Source organism: Tympanuchus pallidicinctus, unplaced genomic scaffold (genome assembly GCF_026119805.1).
Source record: "Tympanuchus pallidicinctus isolate F22 unplaced genomic scaffold, pur_lepc_1.0 scaffold9, whole genome shotgun sequence".
NCBI classification, from domain to species: Eukaryota; Metazoa; Chordata; class Aves; order Galliformes; family Phasianidae; genus Tympanuchus; species Tympanuchus pallidicinctus.
In genome coordinates, this window is record NW_026294813.1 from 7,273,361 (window position 1) to 7,296,445 (window position 23,085).

Sequence of the window (23,085 nt, forward strand, 5' to 3'; positions counted from 1 at the left end):
GTGTGGGCCGTTCATGTCTTCTGAAAGCGTATCAATTTTATATGCAACATGTACTTCCATTCTCATCTTTTTTGTTACAGATTTTGCTGGTGTTTGTCTTAAATGTTTCATCATCACGACCTTACTTACTGCTGATCTCTCTAAACTGGGTCATGCAACACTCCCAAATCAAATGTAATCTGCCTTTGGACTCTGGTAGGAAGAACCTAGAAAATGCACACAGGGCACAAAACAGAGGCAACTGTTTACTTTGCAAGCACCATACAACTGAAGGGCTGAGACACAGACCTATTTAGCAGGCTGTTAATGTCTAAGTCAAAAACCTGAAACTTAAACAGAAACATAATTCACTTTCTGCTTGCAGGTTGTGTGTAGCTATGTTCCACTGATGGGTTTGTTCTACATTTTTCACTGGATGGAGCACTTTCACCAAAATCAACAATAAATACACCTCCCTGCAGAGTACCTTCAGACCTCAGAGCACACCATTTTGTGAGTCACAGGAGATCAATGTGACTCTTTTTCCAACTGCAGATCTCACACAGTGCATTAAGCATGAATGGAACTTAGGCTCCATTACAGATTAATCCTGGCTCTGTGTGAGAAGATGCTAATGTGAATGAGAGTTACTTGTTCAGAGTGCAACAATTCAGATCCAGGATTCCTGACAGGCTCTTTCGGTACCTCAGGCTTAACAAATTAGCACATCCTCATCCTCCTCGCCCCCAAAAAATCACAAATGAGAAAGTATGGTGAAGGCCATGACAGTTTATTTGGGAAAACTGTACCTGTCTCATAATGTTGTATACATATCACAGCTTAATATCCCCATGGACATGTACATTTCGTTAATACTAACCTCCTAGAATACTTCAACTGGACCAAGATCGATTTCTGATCAGGTCTTAATACCATCACACATAATTACTTTGATTGTAGTCTGATCTAATTACCGCAAAATCATTTAACAAAACAGTATCTGGCTTAAGCAACCATAAGCCACGTAACAGCTCAAACCTGGCTCATTGACAGCTCAGATAATTAAATGACTCAGGAAGTTGGAGCAGAAGTGGGAAGAGCTGTTACAGGAAGTGGCGATTTCTGAATGCAGAATGAAATACCATGAGGAAGATAAAGAGCAAGTCAGCCCTATGATTATGGTCCTTATGTTACAGTCAACATCAATGCTTGCAGCACACATTCAGTAGCCTGCAAATGCCTTCTTTCCTCACTGATTGTCCTTTCTTTTACAAGCAGCGTGATTTTTCCCTCTCCATCATTCTGTATTTGATTATTAGGTGCACTGCCAAATGCAAGTTGTCAATATAGCAATCTGCCAAACACTCTGGGTTTAAAACCAAATCTTAATCTTAAAACCAAAACCACATTTGTATATACGGGCTGCTCCAAAAGTAATGCCTCCTGTTTTATTGTGTTAGCCCACGACATCAGAAGTGGGTGTTGGTGGTATGGCAGTAGAAGCTGAACCTTCCCAATAATATTCCGTTACATGTTGTTGCCATGTAAAGGATGGCAACACAGGGCAGTCGGACAGAATGGCATCTGACGTGGAAGTGTGGATGATGCAAAGGTGTGTCACTGAATTCTTCATGCAGAAAAAATGGCACCCAGAAATTCATCGGTGGTTGCAGAATGTTTATAGAGCCTAAACAGTGGGTGTGAGCATACAGAGGCACTGGGTGGCGCATTTCAGCAGTGGCAACAGTGACATCTGGTCATCTCTGTTTGTGTCAATGTATATGAATGCAGCATGAAGGCTCTCATCCTGTCTATTGAAAATGCATGCCAAGCAGTGGTGACCGTGTTGAAATATAGCGTACTGTAGCTTGGAAATTCCTCTATCAAACAGTGTTATTGTGCTCTCTGTATCTGTTGTAGCTTCCATGGAATAGGAGGTATTACTTTCAAAGCAACCAACATGTTTATACATGTGAAACACAGGTGTGGGGTTAAAGCTACAGAGCCCAACATGATCAAGTGAAATAACTGGACATTTCTTCTGCATAGGTGAAGAATGATTTGTACTTTAAGGAAACTATTGCTTAACTTTGTTTTCCAGGATTTTGTTTCTTTATTCTATCTGTGATAAGGAAAGAAGAGAAGGGAAGAGAAGGGAAGAGAAGAGAAAAGAGAGAGAGAGGAGAGGAGAGGGAAGGGGAGGGCAGGGCAGGGCAGGGCAGGGCAGGGAAGAAACATTTTACCTCCTTGGAAGTTTCTGTTATTTTTGTTTAGGAAGAAAAGGATAGGATAAATACAAACCCCTTCTGATACTGACTGATAAGAAGGGAACCAATAGGTTATAAAAACAGACTTCAGACTTAAATCAAGGGAAATAAGCCAGAAAATTCTTTAAAATATAGTGTTTACATATATATAAATGCACCCTGCTTGTCAAAAATATTTATACAAAAATTAAGACAAGTGTTATAAACATAAACATGCCACCTGTTTTCCAGGTTAGTTCAGCCAAGACTTATTTCAGATCATTTGTACTACTGAACATCCCTGAAAACTTGTAACCTTAGAGTAGACTAATGAATCACAGTGGAGTCCCAACTTAGACAACAGGCAATGTAGATGCAAGTCTGAAGTTAAACTGAATCAGCAACTGAACAATGAGGAAATAATTTCCTACTTACAAAAGTTCTATCAACATAGCCTGCATTTATATCCCCATGATAAGCATCCCTGTTATTAGGCTAGTTCAAATTTCCACTCACAGTAATGCTTTATACTAAAATCCCCTCAGCGTAATATTCATTTTTGAAAGGGGGGTCAGTGGTGTACTTTGTATATGTGCTTAACATCCTAGTACATGTAACAAGTAGTCTCCACTTTCAGGGAAAGTCTGAATAGATTTAAGTTCTACTTTTGAGCCAACATTTATCATAAGACAGTACTTGCTGTGCAAACTGGATGGCAGCTCATTTATTTCCAGTTAATATGAGGTTTTATAATCAGTTCTTGTCATAGGCATCAACCCTTCATTCATTCAATCGTAAAAATGTGACTTACTAGAAAAGGAAAAATAGAGTCTAAAGGCACAGAATCACATAGCTGCTCTAGTAGGAGTCTGTAAACAGAGAATCATTTGAATTTAGGAAATCCAAATCTAGGAAAGTAAAAAGGCAGCTGAAGCAGGCTTTTATCTAGCCAACTTCCTTAAAGACCCAAAGGGTTTTGAGGTCTACAAAGTATGCACTAAAATACCATGTTTCAAAAAGCAATAAGGCAAATAGTATACTCATTATTTCAAAAAAGTTACAATGGTAGTGTAGGCATACACAGTATAACTTAGTTATAATGCGTGGTACTGTTTCTACTACATAGCCCTATAACTGTTTCCTTCCTACATACTCTGATAAAATCCCGATTCCAAGTGAACACAAACATTCTTGTACCACATCTACCACTGGTAATAGCTCTTTAACAGCAACAGAGTTTGTTCCGCTGCTTAAGTCATGCTCATACTGAGCAAAGTCCACAAACTGAAGTCCAGAGATTAAACACTGTCATACTTGTGAAGAGCTTCTTCTAGCTTTTGTGTCACTTTTTGAAAAAAGAGTATTTGCTGTTGCAAGAAATGCTGCATCTGTGATTTAAAGTCCCTCACACGGATTTTGTGGAAATGATTAATTTCTGCTAGGGTCGCAAAAGAAATAATGTTACAGCGTTCTTGAATGCCCTCTGCTTTTTGGAGCTCCATCTTCCCCTCTTCCACATGCCGCTTACTCTCCTTTACTTTGGTGAGGGCTCCTGTGTAAAGAAGAGAACAGAAGAGTTTAACTGTGAGAACAATCTACACTTTGCTGTACTTCAAAGTGATTTAATAACAACAATGTGTACAAAGCCTTTTCTGAGTGCATTTATGTGTATAAAGAACTTTTCCAGATTAAAAAATCACAGAATACTGTATCATTTTAGAAAGCAAGGCTTTAGTTTGCAAAAGTCAGTAAGAGAAAACATGCCTATTTCACAATCTTAAAATATGAGATTATTCATGTATTTTGGAGAATAATCAATAAATACACTGATAGTGAGAAAAAAAGGTAAAAAAAATGGATTTAGGCTTCAATTAACACCAAAAAAGTAACATCATTCAGAAGTCTGTCCTGAAACGTTGAACTCTTTCAGGCTTCGTGAAACATCAAAAGCAGATCTGAATACACAAAATAACAATGCATCATTCTGCTTCTACAGTACAGATACCCCCAAATATTAATGATGACTGGAGAATCTAAAAGTTTATTTCAAAGCTACAGAAGTCCAGGCAGAAATAACACAGTCTTGTAAGAGATGCTAAAAAATACAGCAAAGGAACCTTTCTCTTCCAAACAGCTGATTAAACGACACATCTCACAAAACCTTCACCAAAAGCAGATAGTGACATAGAACACCAAGATGAATCTTAATATTAATTTTCACAAGCTCAGTTTCCCAGAAAAGCAACTTATTATCCTTAGGAACAACATACTTATTCATAAAACTAGGAATAGTCAGACCAATGCAGCTTTAGACTTCTCCAAAAAATGTTCATTATACGTATTTGTCATAACTTTTATCCTGGAGGTGTTCAAGGCTAAGTTGGATGGGGCCCTGGGCAACCTGATCTAGACTCTGGCAAACCTGCCCACAGCATGGGGGTTGGAGCTGGATGATATTTGGGATTCCTTCCAACCTAAGCTGCTCTGTGACTCTGTTTCTAGCTGCAATGTCTCAAATGACTCTCTTTTGTACTATACTATATATCATACAAATGACTACAGTTCATGGACAGGACTTTTTACACTGCCTTGAAGAAATGCTTTTCTATACTCCCTGCAGTGAAGGGAGTCAGCAAGCTAACAGAGAAGCCTCTCTACCTCTGTATTGAAAGGGTAACCTCCAATCACTCCAGGAGGAGTGATTTTGTCTACTATCAGCCTGAATCGCCTTATGTTCTAAACGCCACTCACAAATTAAAACATAGTTCTGCTGTGGTAACATCGTCTTCCACCCTTTCCTTCCTATGGCTTTTAACAAGATATTTTGAACACCCATTGCTTCAGCATTTCTCACAGCTCAGTGCAGTTTGCTCCTTTTCCTATCCCTAAGGTCATAGAAACACAGAACCTTCCAGGTGGGAAAAGGCTGTTTAACCACTGAGTTCCACCACTAAACCATGTCCCTAAGCACCATGTCCACATGTCCCTTAAATATCTCCAGGGATGGGAACTCCACTACCTTCTTTGTCATCTGGCTGCAATGCCTGACCACTGTGTATCCTTACTAGAGACAAGTTAAAGTACCTGATGATATGGTGGACCTTAAAAAAGTTTCAGACGTGGTACGTGCTTCAGGAGCTCCAGAAACTCCCTGGTTTGCAGTAAGACCACAGGAACCATTTCTGCCACTGTGGCAGGAAAAGCAAGTTTAGAACAAAGACTTGCAAGTCACCTAACATGCAAGTATTTGACCAATGGCCCCCAGGATGCTGCAGGCTGGTTGGTAACACTTCACCTACCCACACTTTCCCCAGAACCATGGCCTTCAGGCATGGCAGCTAAAAGCTTGGCACCAGCTGCTATAGCTCATGGACCTCACCGCCTTCAGCCCAAAGACAAAACCAAGAAACAGCCCACAGGTAAGTAGCACAGCATCAATCTGTGCCAGAAGACTGTGTTTTTTCCTTCAAAGACAGTAATTCATGAGGCAGGACACAATGTAAAAAATATTGAATCCTCTCTTCGACAATAAAGACATTTCTTTCAGCAAACAAAAACCCACATGGTAATTTTTTTTTCCTTCTGCATTCTGTTTGCATTGGAGGACGCTGTGCAAGGCTGTGAAAAAAATGAAATTTGGGAGTTACCGGGAGCCAGATGGAGCTGGTTAAATAAATATAACAACTCCTTGGTTGTGATGTGGGAAACAACATTAGATGTTATTTCTAGAATGACTAAACTGGAAGAAAAAATACTGAAATTGACAGCATCAGCAGCTAAAGTTCATGAATCTTCTGAATATTTTACATCAATAATAACCATGCTAATTACCAAACAGTTCCTCCAGACTACAAATATTATACATTATGATTTTTTTGCCAATTAAAATGGGGAAAAAAAGGAGGGGGGCGGGGGGGAGAGAGGGGATTTACAATTAGGAAAAGGAATCCAAAAGGAAAACTTGCAGCCATTGATACAGTTCTTATAACACAGATGTTTTCATGCAGGTATTTCATTGGATTTTCCTTTAAAATCTACAGACTACAACTGGAGATCACAGATCTGCTTAAGCACAGATTTCCTTTTGTTTTTTTTTCATCATGTACCTTTAAATGACTTGTATTATCAGTAAAACCTTAACCATAAAAAATAAAAATTAACCTTAAGATAACCTCATAAAGAGAAAAACTTAAGTTATTGTACAAGAATCACTGAACCTTCCCCAAATACAAAAAAAACCATGCTTTATTTAAAAAGATACGCAATCACGAAAAAATCAATCATAAAAACATTCAAATATAAATTTTAACTAATTCAGCATCTACTGAAGCTTGCAAGCTTTAGTTTAGCAAATCTTAGGAGAAAAAAAGTGTTATTTGCTTGCACAGCTTTGCAAGCAGCTTCATTAACACTGATATATGCACCTTTCCTTGGCCTGGCCAGCCCCTCCTGACCCTTTCACACACACCTGCACCTCCTGGTCATGTGGCCGGGCTGAGCATGCCAACAACAGTCCCTGAGGGTGGGATCAATGACCTCTGCAGGTCCCTTCCAAGTATTCCATTCCAATCTCCTGGTTCCTGGATTCAGAAATCTGAACATCAAGTGTTGGTTTGGATGATCCAAAACAGAAAGGTGTATTTACAAAGAAACAAACAAAATCAAACAAACAGAATTCTGGCTGCTCTAGAAAAGGCTTTTTCACATTTTAGGAAAAAAGCATCAAAAGAGGCACCTCCTAATTTATGAGTGCTGCTCTGAAAGTAATGCTTCCTGCTGTATCCTGTTGGCCCACGACATCAGAGGCAGGTGCTGGTGGTGTGGCAGTAGAGGTTGAACCTTCCTGCCAGTATTCTGTTACATGTTGTTGCCGTAGGACAAGTGGCAGCAGAGGGGCAGTCTGACAAAATGGCATCAAAGAAGTGAATTCCTCCATGTGGAAAAAATGGCACCTGCTGACATTCACTGATGCTTGCTGAAACTTGTAGAGATTTCCCTGCGCATAAAACCTTCTGGTTTGATTAAAAGCTCCTGTGTCCAGAGAGGAGATTTCAGGGACCAGGGCTACCTTTCAATGAGCAAAAACAGCTTGGATTGCAGACACTGCAAAAGGCTGTGCTATATCTATTTCTGTTCCCAAAAGTAAGGAAGAGCAGATGTGAATGCTATTTTTCATCTCCCCAAAGCCTGATGTTAAATAGATAATTCTGCTTCTTGAATGCTGCTATGGGCTTTTAGAAACTCACAGGTTTCAGTACTTACTTTGAAGTAAGAGATTAGACAACACTAGATGATATGAACATGTTTAACAAGGAACATTTATAGCGATGTGCTAGCAGCCATGAAGACAGAGGCAACAAAGACTCTGCTAAAAATAAATAGTCCCAAGCTGTGAAACACGCTATACAAATAGCAATTTAAATAGGCTCAGAGGGGTTACTAGGCAAAAAAAGAAGTGTATTGAGTAAGGAAGCTGGTCATGCAAGCGTGAGGTTGCAATCAAGCAGAAGAAATTAAACACATTCAGGAAAACAAAATTTAAAAAAATATTTTTTCCAACCTGAGAGCATTCAGGTTTGGGTCAAACAATACATTTTCCAATCAACTGCAGTTTTATCACACTCAAAAATGCTTTGAGATAGTGTGAGCAGTCAACCAAGGATTGGTTCAAACCTACACATGAGCACATACTCGCTGTCCTCCATTCTGTAAGCATGTGCACCAAAGCCAAAATGCAGATCATATCACATGGAGGTATACGTATCTCTAAGCCTTTGTTTATCCATGGGGAATGGGTAACAACAAATGACATATGATCAGCTGCCAGCAGCTAGCCCTAACCTGGCTCCTCAAGTCTAGCATGCGCAATGCTGCCCAAGCCTGCAGCTTGCACTCTTGCACTGTCACTAGAATGCAGAAGTCTCGGAGATCAGAGCTCATGAAAACAACTTCCCATGGCTCAGCTTCACTCCTCAATGCAGCACATGAATGTCAACTTTGGAATGGGCATACAGGAGAAACAGGGAAACTCCAGCTGCACCTGGAGTCATGAATTCAAATGAAGAAAAACCTCAAGAAAGGGAATTCTCTGGGTCAGGTGCCCCTTTTTGCATTGTTTTTGTACAGTGCTTAGTACAAGTGACATCTGTTTCATGGCTAGGCTTGCTCAAATCTTCGAAAATAGAAGCAGTCAGCACTGCTACTGCTCAAAACTGTGCCTCTCTTCTGAAGAAGATCTACGAAATTGCAATCTAAACAGCAGTGATTTAACTTCATACAGCAGTATTACCTATGGACTTGCAATGTGAGATGAGATGACTAAAATACAACATATGGCAGCAGCAGTGAGGGTCTGAGAATTTAGGCAGGTCTGTGTCTCACAGTCATGCTCTAGAACGTATACCACCAGTGTCTTTGGTATTTCAGTCCAAAATAATGAACTTAAAAACTTACTTAGACTGAAGAAGGAAGTTAACTTTTAAGATACTAAAATTGTAATCACATATATTCAAATATTTCCTTCACTTAATGATGAATTATTTTCAAACTAAAGGTTGGGAAATTTAGATTGGATATATGGAAAAAGTTTTTTACAATAAAGGAGGTGAGGCATTGGAACATGCTATCCAGAGAGGTGATGGGTGCCCTGTCTCTGGAGATGCTCGAGGCCAGGCTGGACTGGGCTCTGAGCAAACTGATGTAGCTGTAGGTGACCCTGTTCATTGCAGCAGAATTGGATGAGATGATCTTTAAAGGTTCCTTCCAAGTCTAGATTCTATGATTCTATGCTAAACTGAAACAACTAATTTTCTTTCACAAGTAACTGACATATGTGTAAATTGTTATGATACTACAAAACTTTACTTCAAACTCTACACTTTTGTTATTCTTTATACCTCATGCTAGAGAAATGCTGAAAAACAAGACAAAACACAAAATGAATGAAAGAAGATATAGAAAGAAAGAAGTTAGCCCTGTGGTACTTCTTGACACATTTCAGAGAAGAGTCTTCTGAATTATATCTCTAATGTGGCTGGGGGAAAAAGCCACATGCTTCTCCTCACGTGCTGCTCTTTCACCGCCAGCATTGTAGGTCTGGTGGTGATCCTGCTGCAGGTGAGAAGAAGCAATGCAAATGCAGTGCAGGAACATCAACCACCCCAAAAACAAATCCACATTTATTCCATTCATAAATGGCACTGAGAAAGAGAGTAGCCCTAGAAATGGCAGGGTGGAAAAATCTGGGGAACGTGATTGTTCTGGCTTTTGTATCAGTGGCAAGTGTGGCACAAACAAAGAGCAGCAGGCTCCTGAATGCCTCCTTTGAGAGGCCAAAAAGGTCTGATGAGACAGCCTCCCTCAAGAATTTGTGTCAAAGTACAAAGGTTCCTCTAAAGGATGACTTCTTCATGAGGAAAGAAAGCCGAAGTCAGAAAAAATAGTGTTCTTCACAGAAACTCAGGGTTTTAACAAAGAGGATTGTTCAGCAGTTTGATCTGAGAAGTCCTGTGACAATCCAGTGACCTATGTAATACATTCAGTTTTGCTTTCCAACCGTCTGCAAACAACAAAATAAGATTTGGAGCATCACTTGCTAGGAAGCAAAATAACTTGTGCTTCCATGCCATTCGGCCACCCATCATATTAAAGTGTACAACATAGGCGTCTACAGCGGCCTTTAAAGCACACCACTCACTACTGAAGTGAGAACTTCAAACATCAACTCCCTTTGCTTTATCAGACATGATCTCTAAGAAGAGGGAGAAATACCTCACATAACTTTCAGTGGCTTTCATAAAAGGATGCAAAAGCAGAAAAAGTAACAAGAAATGAGTTTACTCTTCTCTTACCACAGAACCTGATAATGAGTTTTTTTTAACTACAGCTCTCTGCTGAAAGGCTGGCAACAAACCCCAGGCAGCCCACACGCATGTAGGTGCAGCTTTGATTTACTCTCTTTTTGAAACAAACAACCCTGTCAGGAACAGGTCTCCCACCATCAGGCTGATGCCACCTACATGGCCATCCCACTTACATCACTGCATGAGGCCGGCCGCCATCAGTAACTCCATAGAGCCCGCATCGGGCCTGGAGGAGAGGAGCCCATGGGGCTTAGCATTACTGATGGCTCAGCACTTCCAGCCAGCTCGCTCTCGGCTATGCAGTGATGACCTCCAAAACATGGGAACGAGCAGCAGCACCAGGTGGGATTACACCTCACTTGGAATCCCACTCTGAAGCAAGCTCTGAAACTTCCCACTCTTGGTTCAAATCAAAATGATGAAACAATGTGTGGTAGAATAGAGATTTTATTACACTGACAGATTATTTGCTTAAGAATGCTGTGAGCACAGATTAACAAAAGGAGCCTACATTAAGTTAAGATTCTGCAAATTCTTTACATTTTCTGGCAGAGATTTAGAATGGAAAGCAGTATAATGGGAATTCCCCTGAAATTAAAAGCAGAAGCATCCTCCAATACAGACTTAACTGCACAAAAGAAGGTCACAGTGAAAATGTAGCAATACTGTAACTAATGAAGGAACAACCCCCTACTTTGAAATCTGGTTTTAGAGTTTTAAGCTCAAACAAACAAACAAAAAAAAACCAAGCAATCTTCAACATCGAAGGCAAAATGAGGAAGTTACTTGTCTTTCCTGAAAGTGTCAACATGAAACAGTTTTCAAAACAAAACTTTCTAATTCATATTCTTCTCCTTGATGGAGGAAAACTCTTTTAAGGATATTCTATTTTTCCTCCTGAAAGTAAGTCAGAAATTTAAAGCAAAATATTTAAAATGATGATTACTTCAGTATTAAAGGGGTTTGTACAGATATGGGAAAGTTGCTCTAATGGTTTTAGAAAATGCAGCTTATCTGTGGTTAAGGATAAGCAGGAAATATTTTTTGTTATGCCATTGCTCAAAAAGATCAGAGTCAAATAACACTGTCCCATAAATTCAGGCTCACAAATCACAGGGTTCTGCTAATGTCCAGGCTAACGCTGACTGACTGCAGCATTATTAATGTCAGACAGAACCATTTTTTCTTCCAGCTACTCTGCTGCAAAGCTCACTGAAAGCTGTCACTTACATGTATTCTTCAGTTCATATAAAACCATGCTCTGGTTTACACAATGCAGATATCATGCAACAAAAAAGCAGTCTTTTCCATGGATTTCAGAAACTTGACAAATTTCAGTCTCTGGTGGTTTTAGCATGCACATTGATTTAATTCCTACTAACAGATTAATAATGGTTTTAGAAGGCACAGTGTCAAATGTCATTCAATTTTAAATGAAGTGCCAGTGCTAATGGATACTATACATGCCTAACTGCAATCTTAAAAAAAAAAAAAAAGACTGATTTAAGATCTGATTAAGTTGTTACGCATACAGCTGTGAACTGGTGTGCACATATAGGAAGGGTATGGCCCACCTATTTATCCAGTGAAACAATGACCATTATCATACTTGAGTGTGCTCACGATCACATTGTCAAGGTGCACACTGGCTCTAGAGTCCCCCATATAAATCTAGCAGCTCCAGCAAGGATGTTACAGTAAGCCAGGCAGGGGACAAAAGAAGTCACACGACACAGTTTGCCTTTAAAAATGTTGATAAGAGGAGGTGAGAACAAGACAGCTAAACGAAGGACACAAACACAACTGAATAACAAGCATCTATCACTCTGCACAATCCCATTAACAGAACACACACTGCTAGGTAAAAATTGTGAAAACTTTTTGAAAGGTTATTTTTTCAAAGGTTGTATGCAGCAATTTTAAAATACATACATTTTAGATGTATCATATGCAGACAGCATTTTCAGCAAACGACTATAATACTGTAGCATGTGCTTGCAAGTGTTCTCTCACTGCACATTACCTATAAAGATGCCAGAGAGAAGGACTGTCTGCAGAAATTTAATCCAGCTAAATGATGTCCACTGCTTTCTATTATCACAAACATAGCATTTCGCATCACAGCTTTTGAGGCAAACATTCCTTAACACAGACTTTACCCAGTTCTCAGACAGAAATGTAGGAAAGTACAATCTATCTCCAGTTTAAGGAGGTTTGCTTCTAAAGCACTTCAGCTGATGCTAGAAGTACATAAAGGCATGAACTGTAAAATCAAGCTAGTTAGAAATGCAATACATCTGCCCTTCAAAAAGCAAGTAACATTGTAAGTGACTGAACAGTTTCTGGACAGGCACTTAAAAATGTAAGCAATTGCAACTCACACAAGTACTGAGATGAAACTTCTCTGTGACTTTAAGCATGTCTTAGGAGCTTACATTCAAGAGTAACAACAGGCACTGCAGATCTATAGAAGATGAATATAAGGTATTGCCAAAGCTGATATAAGCAACGTAGTGTTAAACAGCAGCTTCAAAATTTTCTCAGATTTTATAGGATATGTATGGAAAGGAGAACAAAGGTTACAAAATATATCAATAACTATATTACAATGTTATCAAGAAAAGTATAAATGCAGATTTCACCTATCCCTGCTTTGAAAGACCTGCTTGTGGATGTTTTCTCCCAAAAAGGCAAAAGAGATGCTAAAAATGAGGACAATTCACAGAGTCTGATTGCCCACCATCTTCTGCATAGTTCTACAACAGTCCTAGGGTGAGCAAATATAACATGCATGGCTCATTCACATAACTTCATATGAGAAGAGTAGAGATGCAAATCAAATGCAGATCCTGCTCCATTTTTCCCTAGTGCATCTAGATGTTCTCTTTTAGAAACCTGCATGCTGCAGCATATCTGTGAGGACAAAGCGAAGAAGACTCTTCCTTGCAATACAAACAGCCAAGGCAAACCAAAGCATTAATCTGCTTTTTGCATTGCTTTTCACATTCCATACAAACATAAAAAGGGCAGCTTTGCTCATCACAACCTGAGAAGCTGCCCAAATATGATGTATACCTACCCAAAACAGGCTGGACAGCCCAAAGATACTAACAAGGCCCGAGCAGATTGTTAAGTTACAGATATTGGCCCCGATTTCATGAGGCACTGACTCAAAATTTTAAAACGCATTTTTAATGTTTTTAAAATAAATTTTATTGAAGTTCATCCTCATGGCCTTCATGAAGGATATATATTACACTGTGTAGTAAGCACTTGCTATTTATTTGATCCAGTCTGTTGATAAGGTAAAAGCTTTGGGGGCTACGCCAAATGTGATTTCATTTTTTTTTTTTTATTAAAACTTCCAATCTTTGCTGTTTGAATGAGGCAATTCAAAATAAAAAAGGTACCATCTGGATGAGTTTATACAGTCTGCACACTTTAACTTGGCATTTTAACTGTTCAAACAAATTCTAACGATGAAGTCATGGAAAAGATGTTGGAAAGGCTGAAACGTGTCCTTGTTTCAAAGGTGACTTACAAAATAGAAAAATCAGCCAGCTTGTTCAGTATTGATAACGCACTTACAAAGACTTGGGAGAGCTCTAGGACTTGCTTTCTGTTTTCCGTATCTCAATTCTGTTAATTTCTGTATTCATAGAAGTCCTGAAAACCTCCCAGCTGTAGGCAGACAAGGAATCCTTTCTCACCACCACGATTATTAGAAACTTCAAGATGAAAAGCTATTACACAGCCTTTGAAATGAAGTTGCTTCTTCCTTTTACAAAATAATTTCTACTTTAATTTCTGCATTGTCCCGATACTCTCTAGCTGTCCTCAAGGTCTTTCCAGTAGACAAAGCTCTAATGCATGTATTTAGCAAGAACTCAAGAATATCCACTGCCTGCAGTCAAAACTGAAAGTGTGAGCCTGGGTCAACATCTTCTAGCCTGTTGGTATTAAATGGTAGTCCTGCAACATGCAGACCTGGGGGTGTGCAGTAACGCATGCAGTCCTTCCTGTGCTACCAGCTGTTTGCTGAAAAATAATCACTGAGATTTTATCATTCTTGAAATGTCCCGCAACCATCAAACTTGAATATCAGGCTAACAAGTTCCAAAAGGTACTGGGAAAGAGAAACATCTTACTTGCATGAATCCTGTTCATTCAGAAAGATAAGGTAAGAAGAGATAAGGGAGAGGAAGGAAAAAAGGAAAAAAAAACAAGCAATCAGACAATAGTTTAAAAAGACAAATGCAACTTTTTGGCAGATAGGACACAAAAGTTCTGATTTCTGTTTAAGCCCCTTCATATAAGGGCATTGCTCAATTTCAGCCCTGTCCATTCTTGGTTGATGTGTGATTTACACACACAAAGGAAACTGTAACTTTACACTGATACTAACTGTGAGGATCCTTTCAGGATTTAGACACCTAAACATTTATTTCTTCTAGGCCACTTTCAAGTAGTGGGAGGTTGAAACTGGGTGATTCAGGCAGCAAGTATAAAAATGCCACATCTTTCTTGTAATAACAATGGGGAAGCTGAGAGAGATGGCAGCAGACATCCTAAGACAATCCATTCTTGTTCATCAAAAGTCCTTAAGCACCTGAAACATTGGTATCCATCTCTTTTTACTGCTATAGGGGTCATCTGGCTAGGATTACATGCCCCGCTTTCAGGCACTTAAGTTAACTGAGCTGAACTCCATGCAAGGTATATGTGTTTGTGTACCAGAGACAGAAGAAGGTGGATAAAAGGAAAAATAAGAGACAGAGGAAAGAACAAGTCTCTACAACAAATTTAATGAGCTAGAAAGCAAGCAAGAGAAATGGGCACTGCTTTTACATTGTTATTAACGATTAGGCATGAATTTTGACCAGCCTTATTCGCTCAGTGATGCACCAAGCCCTCTTCCCTCTCCCTCCTCCCGGTCCCACAAGAACTGCAGAAAACATCAAAGAGAACTCCAGGTTTCAGTGCTGTTTGGGGCTTTTCCATGCTTGAAATTTCAATGTGTTAACAGCTGGAATGCTGTTTCACCCCATTAAAGTTACTCTAAAACAACACCCAGCACATTTTTAGAGCCAATGTGCAGAATTAAATTTGCTTCAAGCAAATAAGGATATTTGCTTTATTTTACTTTTCACAAACAGTGATGAAAAAGTAATTGCATCATTCAGATATTCTTAAAATAATTATTTTAGATCCTGGTGTACCACCTACATCTCAGAGAGTTTGTAAACCACTATTTCAAGTGCGTTTTGCAAAAATTGTAATCAGAAATTTATTTAGTGTTAACAAAATACAATAAAGAATGGTTCTGGAAAGCAGAAATGAAACAAAGTCAGCCAGTGTTTCTTCCACTGACAGAAATTTAAAAAAAAAAAAAAAAAAAAAAAAAAAAAGTCCTATTATAATAATTCCTCAAAGAGGATTGGAAACAAACAAACTCCAATAACTTCTCTACTCTCACTATGCAAGTATCACAATGAGACAGCCAGACAAGAATGCACTACACCAACTGTATACACACATATACCATTTCAAATTCTTACATGTGCATACATTTCCTGAACCTAAACTTGCACCAGCCTGCAGTATGTGCTGAAGATTATGGAAGTAAAGCAATCTCATTAGTTTAGTGAAGATACAGTAATTACTGTTTAGGAATTATTTTGCCAAAATTGCCTAGGGAATTTCCACAAGTAGACCTTAAAAACACATAAATAAAGACGACAGGATGTTTTTCTTCTCAAGACTAAAGCAACTGAATGTATTATTTCTTGAAAGACACGCTAATTCTGCAAAATGACAATGATGAGCAAAGGTGCAGATCAGTTATCAGGCCTACTGAACTTAATACTCCTGTTTACAAACGTTTTGCCAGAGGCAAAAGAAAACTAAGTACAAGTATATCTGTCTAACTATTTGCATCTTCCATTCCAAAAAACACAGGTATGCACAGGAATATTTCACATAAGCATGCTAGACAAACTTTCCTATGAGGGGTTGAGGACTAGATTTTTAGGAGTTTGGGTGCTTAGATGCTCAGAGACCACACTCTACCATCACCTCCTCCTACAAAGGTCACTTTTCCCATAAGCACTTAGTTTTCAAAATAAAATGTATCTCAACAACTTGTTTGTAAGGAATCTGTGTCTTGGGACAGAAATGCTCTGCTTCCAGTCTCAGTGGGAAGTTCTTCCTGAGCACTTCCAGATGGAACTGCAGCATTTCCATCCCATTACGCTCTTCACTGTAGGGCTCAATCCAATGAACCTTCAGACCTGGATTGGAGCACACACAAAATGGGTTAAGGTTTCTCATAAAGCACTGCCAAGCTGGTTCTCAGCTGGAGGATGGGAGAATGAAGTTCAAATCCCTCCTCCATTTCTTTTGGAGCAGGAAATTTAACTCCTCCTTCCCTCATAGAAAATCCCTTAATACTGGGTACTCAACAGCAAGAAGACACAGAAAGAGGAGCCTTAAAAAATACCTCACTGAAGCTATTGCCATTTAACTAAATACTTAAAATATAGTAATAACAAAAACTTGAAAATATTCCATTGGATTTCATGTTTACACTGAAGTGACCAAAATGAAAATCTCTTTTTGCAGATTTCAGATGTACTCACAGAGGATGTATAAAGATCTGGATCCTTGAGCAGTTATAAGCACAAGGGATAATATATTTACCTGCTGATGCACAGACAAAGCAACAGTGGGTTTATGTGGCTTTGGTTCTTAATTCTAGAATACATAAAGACCAAATGGAGGAAGATTCTTGCCTTCAGTTAAAGTTGTTTGGCCTTCTTGCAGAAGAAAATTTGTAGAAATTATTAAAGAACCCAGACATGCAGACTTCTCAGTTCATAGCACAAAACACTTCCAAATCACATCAAGCAGCTGCTCATCTGCAGTAAATCAAATCCTTAATAAGCAATGCATTCTAATATATGATTTGGGCACAGCTGCCTTTCTTTCTGGTCCTTCTTAAATCCAAACGAATACAGAAACGGAATCTACAAACAGCTTCATATATATGAACAATATATTTGCACTAGGTAGGAAAAAATGGAGGAGCGCTCATAAATTCTTTCTACAGTCATGCCCACGTTGCCAATGTATCAATCCAAAGGCTGCTGTGTGTACCACTTCAGAGGTCACTGCTGGGACATTTCACTGCACAAATACTGTACAATAGAAAATACAATACTGAAAGGACACAACTCTGCTTTCAGTTCATCTATTTTCACCAACAGATTTTTGTTTGGTACATAAAAACAATAATAATTCTCAAATACTGGCAACTATCCCAGGTCATAAATTTAAAAGAAAGGTCTTATCGCAAAAAGACCAAATGGTTCGTGTTTTCATCAGAGTTTGCAATTTGAAATTGAGAAGCTATACCTTGTTACAAGTAACTCTTAAGAGTAATAAAACAGCAATAAATTGGGTTAAAAAAGTATTTTTACTCAATTTTTCTTCAGTTTATCTCTTGTACAGGGAACAACAACAACACATGTATAACCTAGTTCTAACCCTATTCTTGAGGCGATTATGAACACTCAGGAGACCAACCTTTCAAACCCAAGCCATTTCCTAATAACAAATATGTACTAAGGATAACATTCTGTTGAAGGCAACGTTGGCCCAGAGGTGCTGGAACATTAACACACGCACACAGACTGGCTGTACGTTCCTCCAACCAGCTCCAGGACAGTCTTCTGGCACAACATCAACTCAACATATGTCACGCTCATGCACTGCTCTGGTGGAAGCTCATTTAGATGATTTTTCCCCAGTTTTAGAAGGTAAATATAACCACTACGTGTAAATTCAAACAGAACTGAAAAAGAAACAGCAATGTGCAATCTGTAGGAAATGTGGGTTGAGTGAAGCACGTATCATATTATTCCCCATTCTCTTCTCAAGGTAAAGCCTCCAAAAAAACCTACTGTGTGAACCTCTACAGTATCTAACAACTTTAGGATATGGATTTAAGTAGTATATATCTTCTACTGTTTTATTTGACCCAATAAAATAATCTTTTCCTTCCAGAAACTTACAGACAATCCTACCATTATTTGAAATCTCACTTTAAAGTAGTCTACTTCCAAACATGAGACATTGCCAAGTCTCCTTTCTCTCCAAATTTAAAATATTTAAGAGCTATTATCAGAATACAATGACACACCAGCTAGCACAACAAATCGTGAAAGGTCAGATTGCACTCTTCCATTTTCTCCTCAAAATAACGTCAGGATTATTGAAGTTTCCACTCAATAATTTCAAATTTCAACAGGAGAACAAAAATCTGAACTTAATGCACGTACTTTTAAGTGAAACATTCTCTTAAACAACAAACTGTATACATTTTATTAACTCTTCCTCCTCAGATTTCCAGCAATAATGCATGCCTCCAGAAAGTCTACCTTTGTAATCTATTGAAAAAATTTCTCTGATCATTTTATCATAAAACTCAAGATTCCTAGCACTTGAAAAAGTCTCATAAGGGCCAGAGACATGGGCCACAGACAAAGCTCTGCCGCTCAGTATACAGACCAACTCTTACAAATTTACAAAATTAATTCCTGCAAAGAAGCTCTTCATTTTGTCATATAAATATTAAGCATGCCAATTTCTTTACATGATAGGTGAGTTTTTCTAAGTCTCTGTGCCATTGGAAAGCCACAGGTCAAGAATATAACAGCAAGAAGAATGAACAATGGGCTATTCTTCTCACAATGGTGACAAAGATATGAATAGCATTAAGTTCACAGCAGGGATATCACCTACACATACACAGTGCTCCACGCTTCTGTTTTCTGAACACGTGACCCTAGTTATCCAGCAGACAATTCTTTCATGCTTGGTGTTTCTCTCCCTCCGATGGATCACAGGGTGTTACAAGAACAGCAATGTGAAATTCAGAAGCAAGTTTGAGACAGAAAGTTGCTGACAGGATAACAGGTGAGCAATGTTTTTTCCATGATAACTAGGACAACGTATGAAAAACTCAATTTTTGGTGCCCAGCCACACCGGGCAGCAGGTGCACCGCCGTTACAAGCACTTTGACTGGCTCTACGGGCGCCTGGCTGAGAATCACCATCACCAAAACTATGAACACTGATCATTATCCCCACCAAAGGCATGAAAAGAGATTTAATGCAAGGCTAAACTGACAAATACCAACAGCTTTCAACATCTCATCTAAACATCTGATGCTGCAAAAAGAAAGTAATACTATGCATACCTGAGACTAGGTGCTCAACTGCAGTATCTGCATCTTTAGATTGCTCCTGATTTACTATCTGCAACATTGGAGATCTAAGATACCTAACGTACATCAAACGGGAAGAGATGTTTTCTAATACTGGGGGTTATAAACAAGCTCACTGATCCTTAATGTATCAGTCATAAAGGTAGATGTGGATTCTTTCAGTGACCCGCTGCCAAACTGAGTAACCTCTGACCAATAAAATTCCCAACAAAGTGTGCACCTCCTGGCAAAGAATGAAAGCTGTCACTGATGTGTTTTGGGTATTTTTTAGCAACAGCTTACTTGAGTAAACACATAAACATTTAACCCAAGGCCAGCAAGCCAGATGCAGCATGTTTAGCTGCTGGTTCCTACATCTGTCTGCACATCACCAATTTATGTAACTACCATTTTATAAAATATATAAGGATGTTACCTTTCTGGACATGGATGATGTCTGGGAAGTTGGCCAAATGCCCCTGATACAGCGCTAACAAATCCATCACAGGATCTAGGTCCTGTCGGGGCTGATCTGCAAACAGGTCCCCGATGGTGTCGTAGGCTTCTGCAGTGAAGGCTATAGCTTGGTTGAGGCCAGCAGAGAAGGCCTGCTGGTCCAGCTCAAATGCCTGGCTGAGGCACTTAAAGGAGTGCCCCACCTTCTGATATTCCTTCTTGAATCCAGTGACTTGTTTGCGGGCAAACTCATTGGCGGTGTGATTAAGCTGCAGGGCGCTCTCATCCATCTTCTTTGTGAAGGCTTTGAAGCCATCCACCTGGCTTTCCACTTCCTGCAAGTCCAGGACAGCCCCAGGGCCAGTGGGGACACTGATGGTCAGGAAGAAGTTGGCACCCACCATCTCGTCTTTCTCGGCCTTGCGCTTGCCCTGCTTCCAGGCCTTCTCATCCGTGCTGGGACAAGTGAGGAAATGCTGGAAGGCATCACACTGCGCCAGCACGGGGTGGCTGCACATGTGGTCCATCCACCAGGCCAGGCCTTTGCGACGTTTGGATATGAAGTCCTCCTCGAAGCGGCCAGTAGCCTGCTTCTCAGGCAGGTGGGGCACGGAGATGACAGGGAACTTCTCAGCCAGGCGCCCGTAGAGCCAGTCAAAGTGCTTGTAACGGCGGTGCACCTGCTGCCCGGTGTGGCTGGGCACCAGCTTGTAGGCAATGTAGCTCTTCATGCCCTTGAACTTGGTCTGCTTGGTGGGGTCCTCAATGGAGCACTGGAAAGGGTAGGGGTTCTCCTGCCACTCGGGGCCGCGGGGGCCCAGCACCACGCACAGCTTGTCCCCGTCCTTCACGAAGCCCGACGCCTCTCCGAGCACGAAGGCCTCCCCTCCCGACTTGACGAAGGTGGAGAAGCGGTTGAGGTTGCGGCTCACGGTGGCCGAGCTCTTGGCCCCGCCGCCGCCGGACGGGTGTGGGTGTCCCGCGGGGTGGCCGCCGCCGCGGGAGCCCAGCGACAGCTCGGAACGCGTGGACAGCCGGTATCGGCCCGGCGCCGCGCCGCCACCAGCCGCCTCGTAGTCGGGGTAGGAACTGCTTAGGGCTCCCGGCTCGTCCGCCACCGTGGAGCTGTCGTCCCAGTCGTCGTCCCAGTCGTCATCGCTGCCCTGGCTGGGCTGGTAGGAGCCGCCGTAGGGCGCCGGCGGGAAGGGGTACCCGGCGGCGGCGGGCGGCAGCGGGAAGGGCTCGGGCTGCTGCGCGGCCGGCTTGAAGGCGGCGGGCGGCGGCAGCGGCTCGAAGCCGCCGGCGGGGACGTTGGCGTAACGGGCGGGCGGCGGCGGCTCGGCGGCGGGGGCGCGGATCACCTGCACGTAGGAGGCCGGGAAGAGGCCGCGGTCGCCGCGGCTGTTTACGCCCTCCAGCCAGCCCTCGATGTCCTGCTCGCTGCACAGGCTCAGCACCTCGTGCTCCCGCAGCGAGATCTCCCCCGGGTTCTCCGACCTGAAGTCGTAGAGCGCCCGCGCTCGCAGCGCCATGGCCCCGCCGAGCGCCCGCCCGTCGCCCCCCGGACCCGGACCCGCCGCCCGCTCTCACCCCCCGGGGCTGCGGGAGGAGCGCGCCTCTGCCGCCCGGCGCCGGCCCCGCGTCCCACCCGTAGGGACGGCGCGGCGGCCCTCGGCTCCTCGGTGCGTTGCGTTGCACTGCGCTGCGGCTCGGCCGGCGGGTAGGGAGTCCCGGCTTCACCCCGGCGGGCGAGGCAGGGCGCGGGGCCGGGCCGGGGACCGTCCCACGTCGCCAGTTTCGCTAATCCAGAGCCGAGAGGCAGGGCGGAGGAGCCGAGTGCAGAGCGGCCGCCCCCATCGATGGGCCCGGCCCGCCCCTTCCCGCCCATTCCCTCCTGTCCTGGCAAGGGGCTGCCCGCGAGACGGGCGATGTCGGCCGCGCCGTGTCGGCCCCTGGGGCGCTACCGGCGATGGGGGAAGCAAGCGGCGTCTGCGGGGCCAGGCTGTGCTCGCTGTGCAAAGACTCGCGTCTTTGCTGATTCAGGGAGGTATTTTTGGTCCTCTCAGTGCTACCAGCAGAGACAGAGTGGGAGATGTGATGTGCACACTTTGAAGTTATGAATGTAATTAAGAAAGATGCTCTGAAAATAGTGCCTCCTAGATTATCTTTTGGCCCACGATATCAGAGGTGGATGGTCATGGTATGGTGGTTTGGGAGAGATTGGACCTCTGCTGTCGTAGTTCAGCTGGAGGTGTGAGGTCACCATCCCTGGAGGTTTTCAAGAATTGTGTGAACGTGGCACTGAGGGACGTAGTGTTCATGATGGCGATGGCTTGACAGTTGGACTTGTTGATCTTAGAGGTCTTTTCTGTTCTTAACGATTCTGTGATTCTTTGATTCTGATGTATTTTGTTGCCATATGACAGATGACAGCAGTCTGACAGAATGGCGTCTGACATGCAAGTATATATGAACCAGAAAATCATGAAATGAAGGGGTGGAAGTTGATGGAGACCAAGCAGTGAATGGGAGCACAGTGAGGTGGTGGGTGTGCATTTCAGCCATGGCAACAGTGACAGTTGGTCACCTCTGCTGGTGCAGATTACTGCAAGTATTCATTGCTGGTGAACACGAATAAGTGATGGTGGTGAGTATTACAAAATATTGTTTTATAGCTGAGAATTTCCTCTTATGAAATAGTGCTATTATGTTCTTTGCATCCATTGTAGTTTTCATGGAAATAAATAGCAGGCCTTAATTTCAGAGCAACCAACAAAGATAGGAATATGTTGTGATTTTGTAACATCTCCTTGTTGATAAAACGAACCTCCATATTCTGAATGCCACCTATTGCACTGTACAGACTTCAGTACTCCCAGGTTCACTCTCTTCAATCCCTCAGTGATTTTTCCTAGGCCTGTGAGGTACCTACACTAGCAGGAACTCAGGCACAAGCACTGTTTCACAAAGGTGTCAGTGCTCCACCTGGTCAGGCCAGATGTATGCAGCTCCCCAAAGCCTGTATTTCATTCATAGAATCATAGAATCATAGAATCATAGAATCATAGAATCATAGAATCATAGAATCATAGAATCATAGAATCATAGAATCATAGAATAGAATGGCCTCAGTTGAAAAGGACCTCAAAGATCATCTAGGTTTAACCCCCTGCTATGTCACCAACCACCAGACCAGGCTGCCCAGAGCCACATCCAGCCTGGCCTTGAATGCTTCCAGGGATGGGGCATCCACAACCTCCTTGGGCAACCTGTTCC

At 41.8% G+C, this 23,085-nt stretch overlaps 1 protein-coding gene across 2 annotated transcripts; it reads right to left on the minus strand.

Moving 5' to 3' along the window:
- Positions 1–753: 753 nt before the first annotated feature.
- SNX18 (sorting nexin 18) lies at positions 754–21,379 on the minus strand. Of its 2 annotated transcripts, none has more exons than XM_052670226.1 (2): positions 19,790–21,379; positions 754–3,777 (listed from the first exon to the last, which is right to left on the minus strand). In XM_052670226.1, exons 1-2 carry the CDS (start codon positions 21,339–21,341, stop codon positions 3,524–3,526), a joined length of 1,806 nt encoding a protein of 601 aa, XP_052526186.1. In that variant the 5' UTR covers positions 21,342–21,379; the 3' UTR covers positions 754–3,523. The 2 variants fall into 2 exon arrangements, with proteins under 2 accessions (XP_052526186.1, XP_052526187.1); XM_052670227.1 differs by lacking the exon at positions 754–3,777 and adding an exon at positions 3,786–16,377.
- Positions 21,380–23,085: the final 1,706 nt, after the last annotated feature.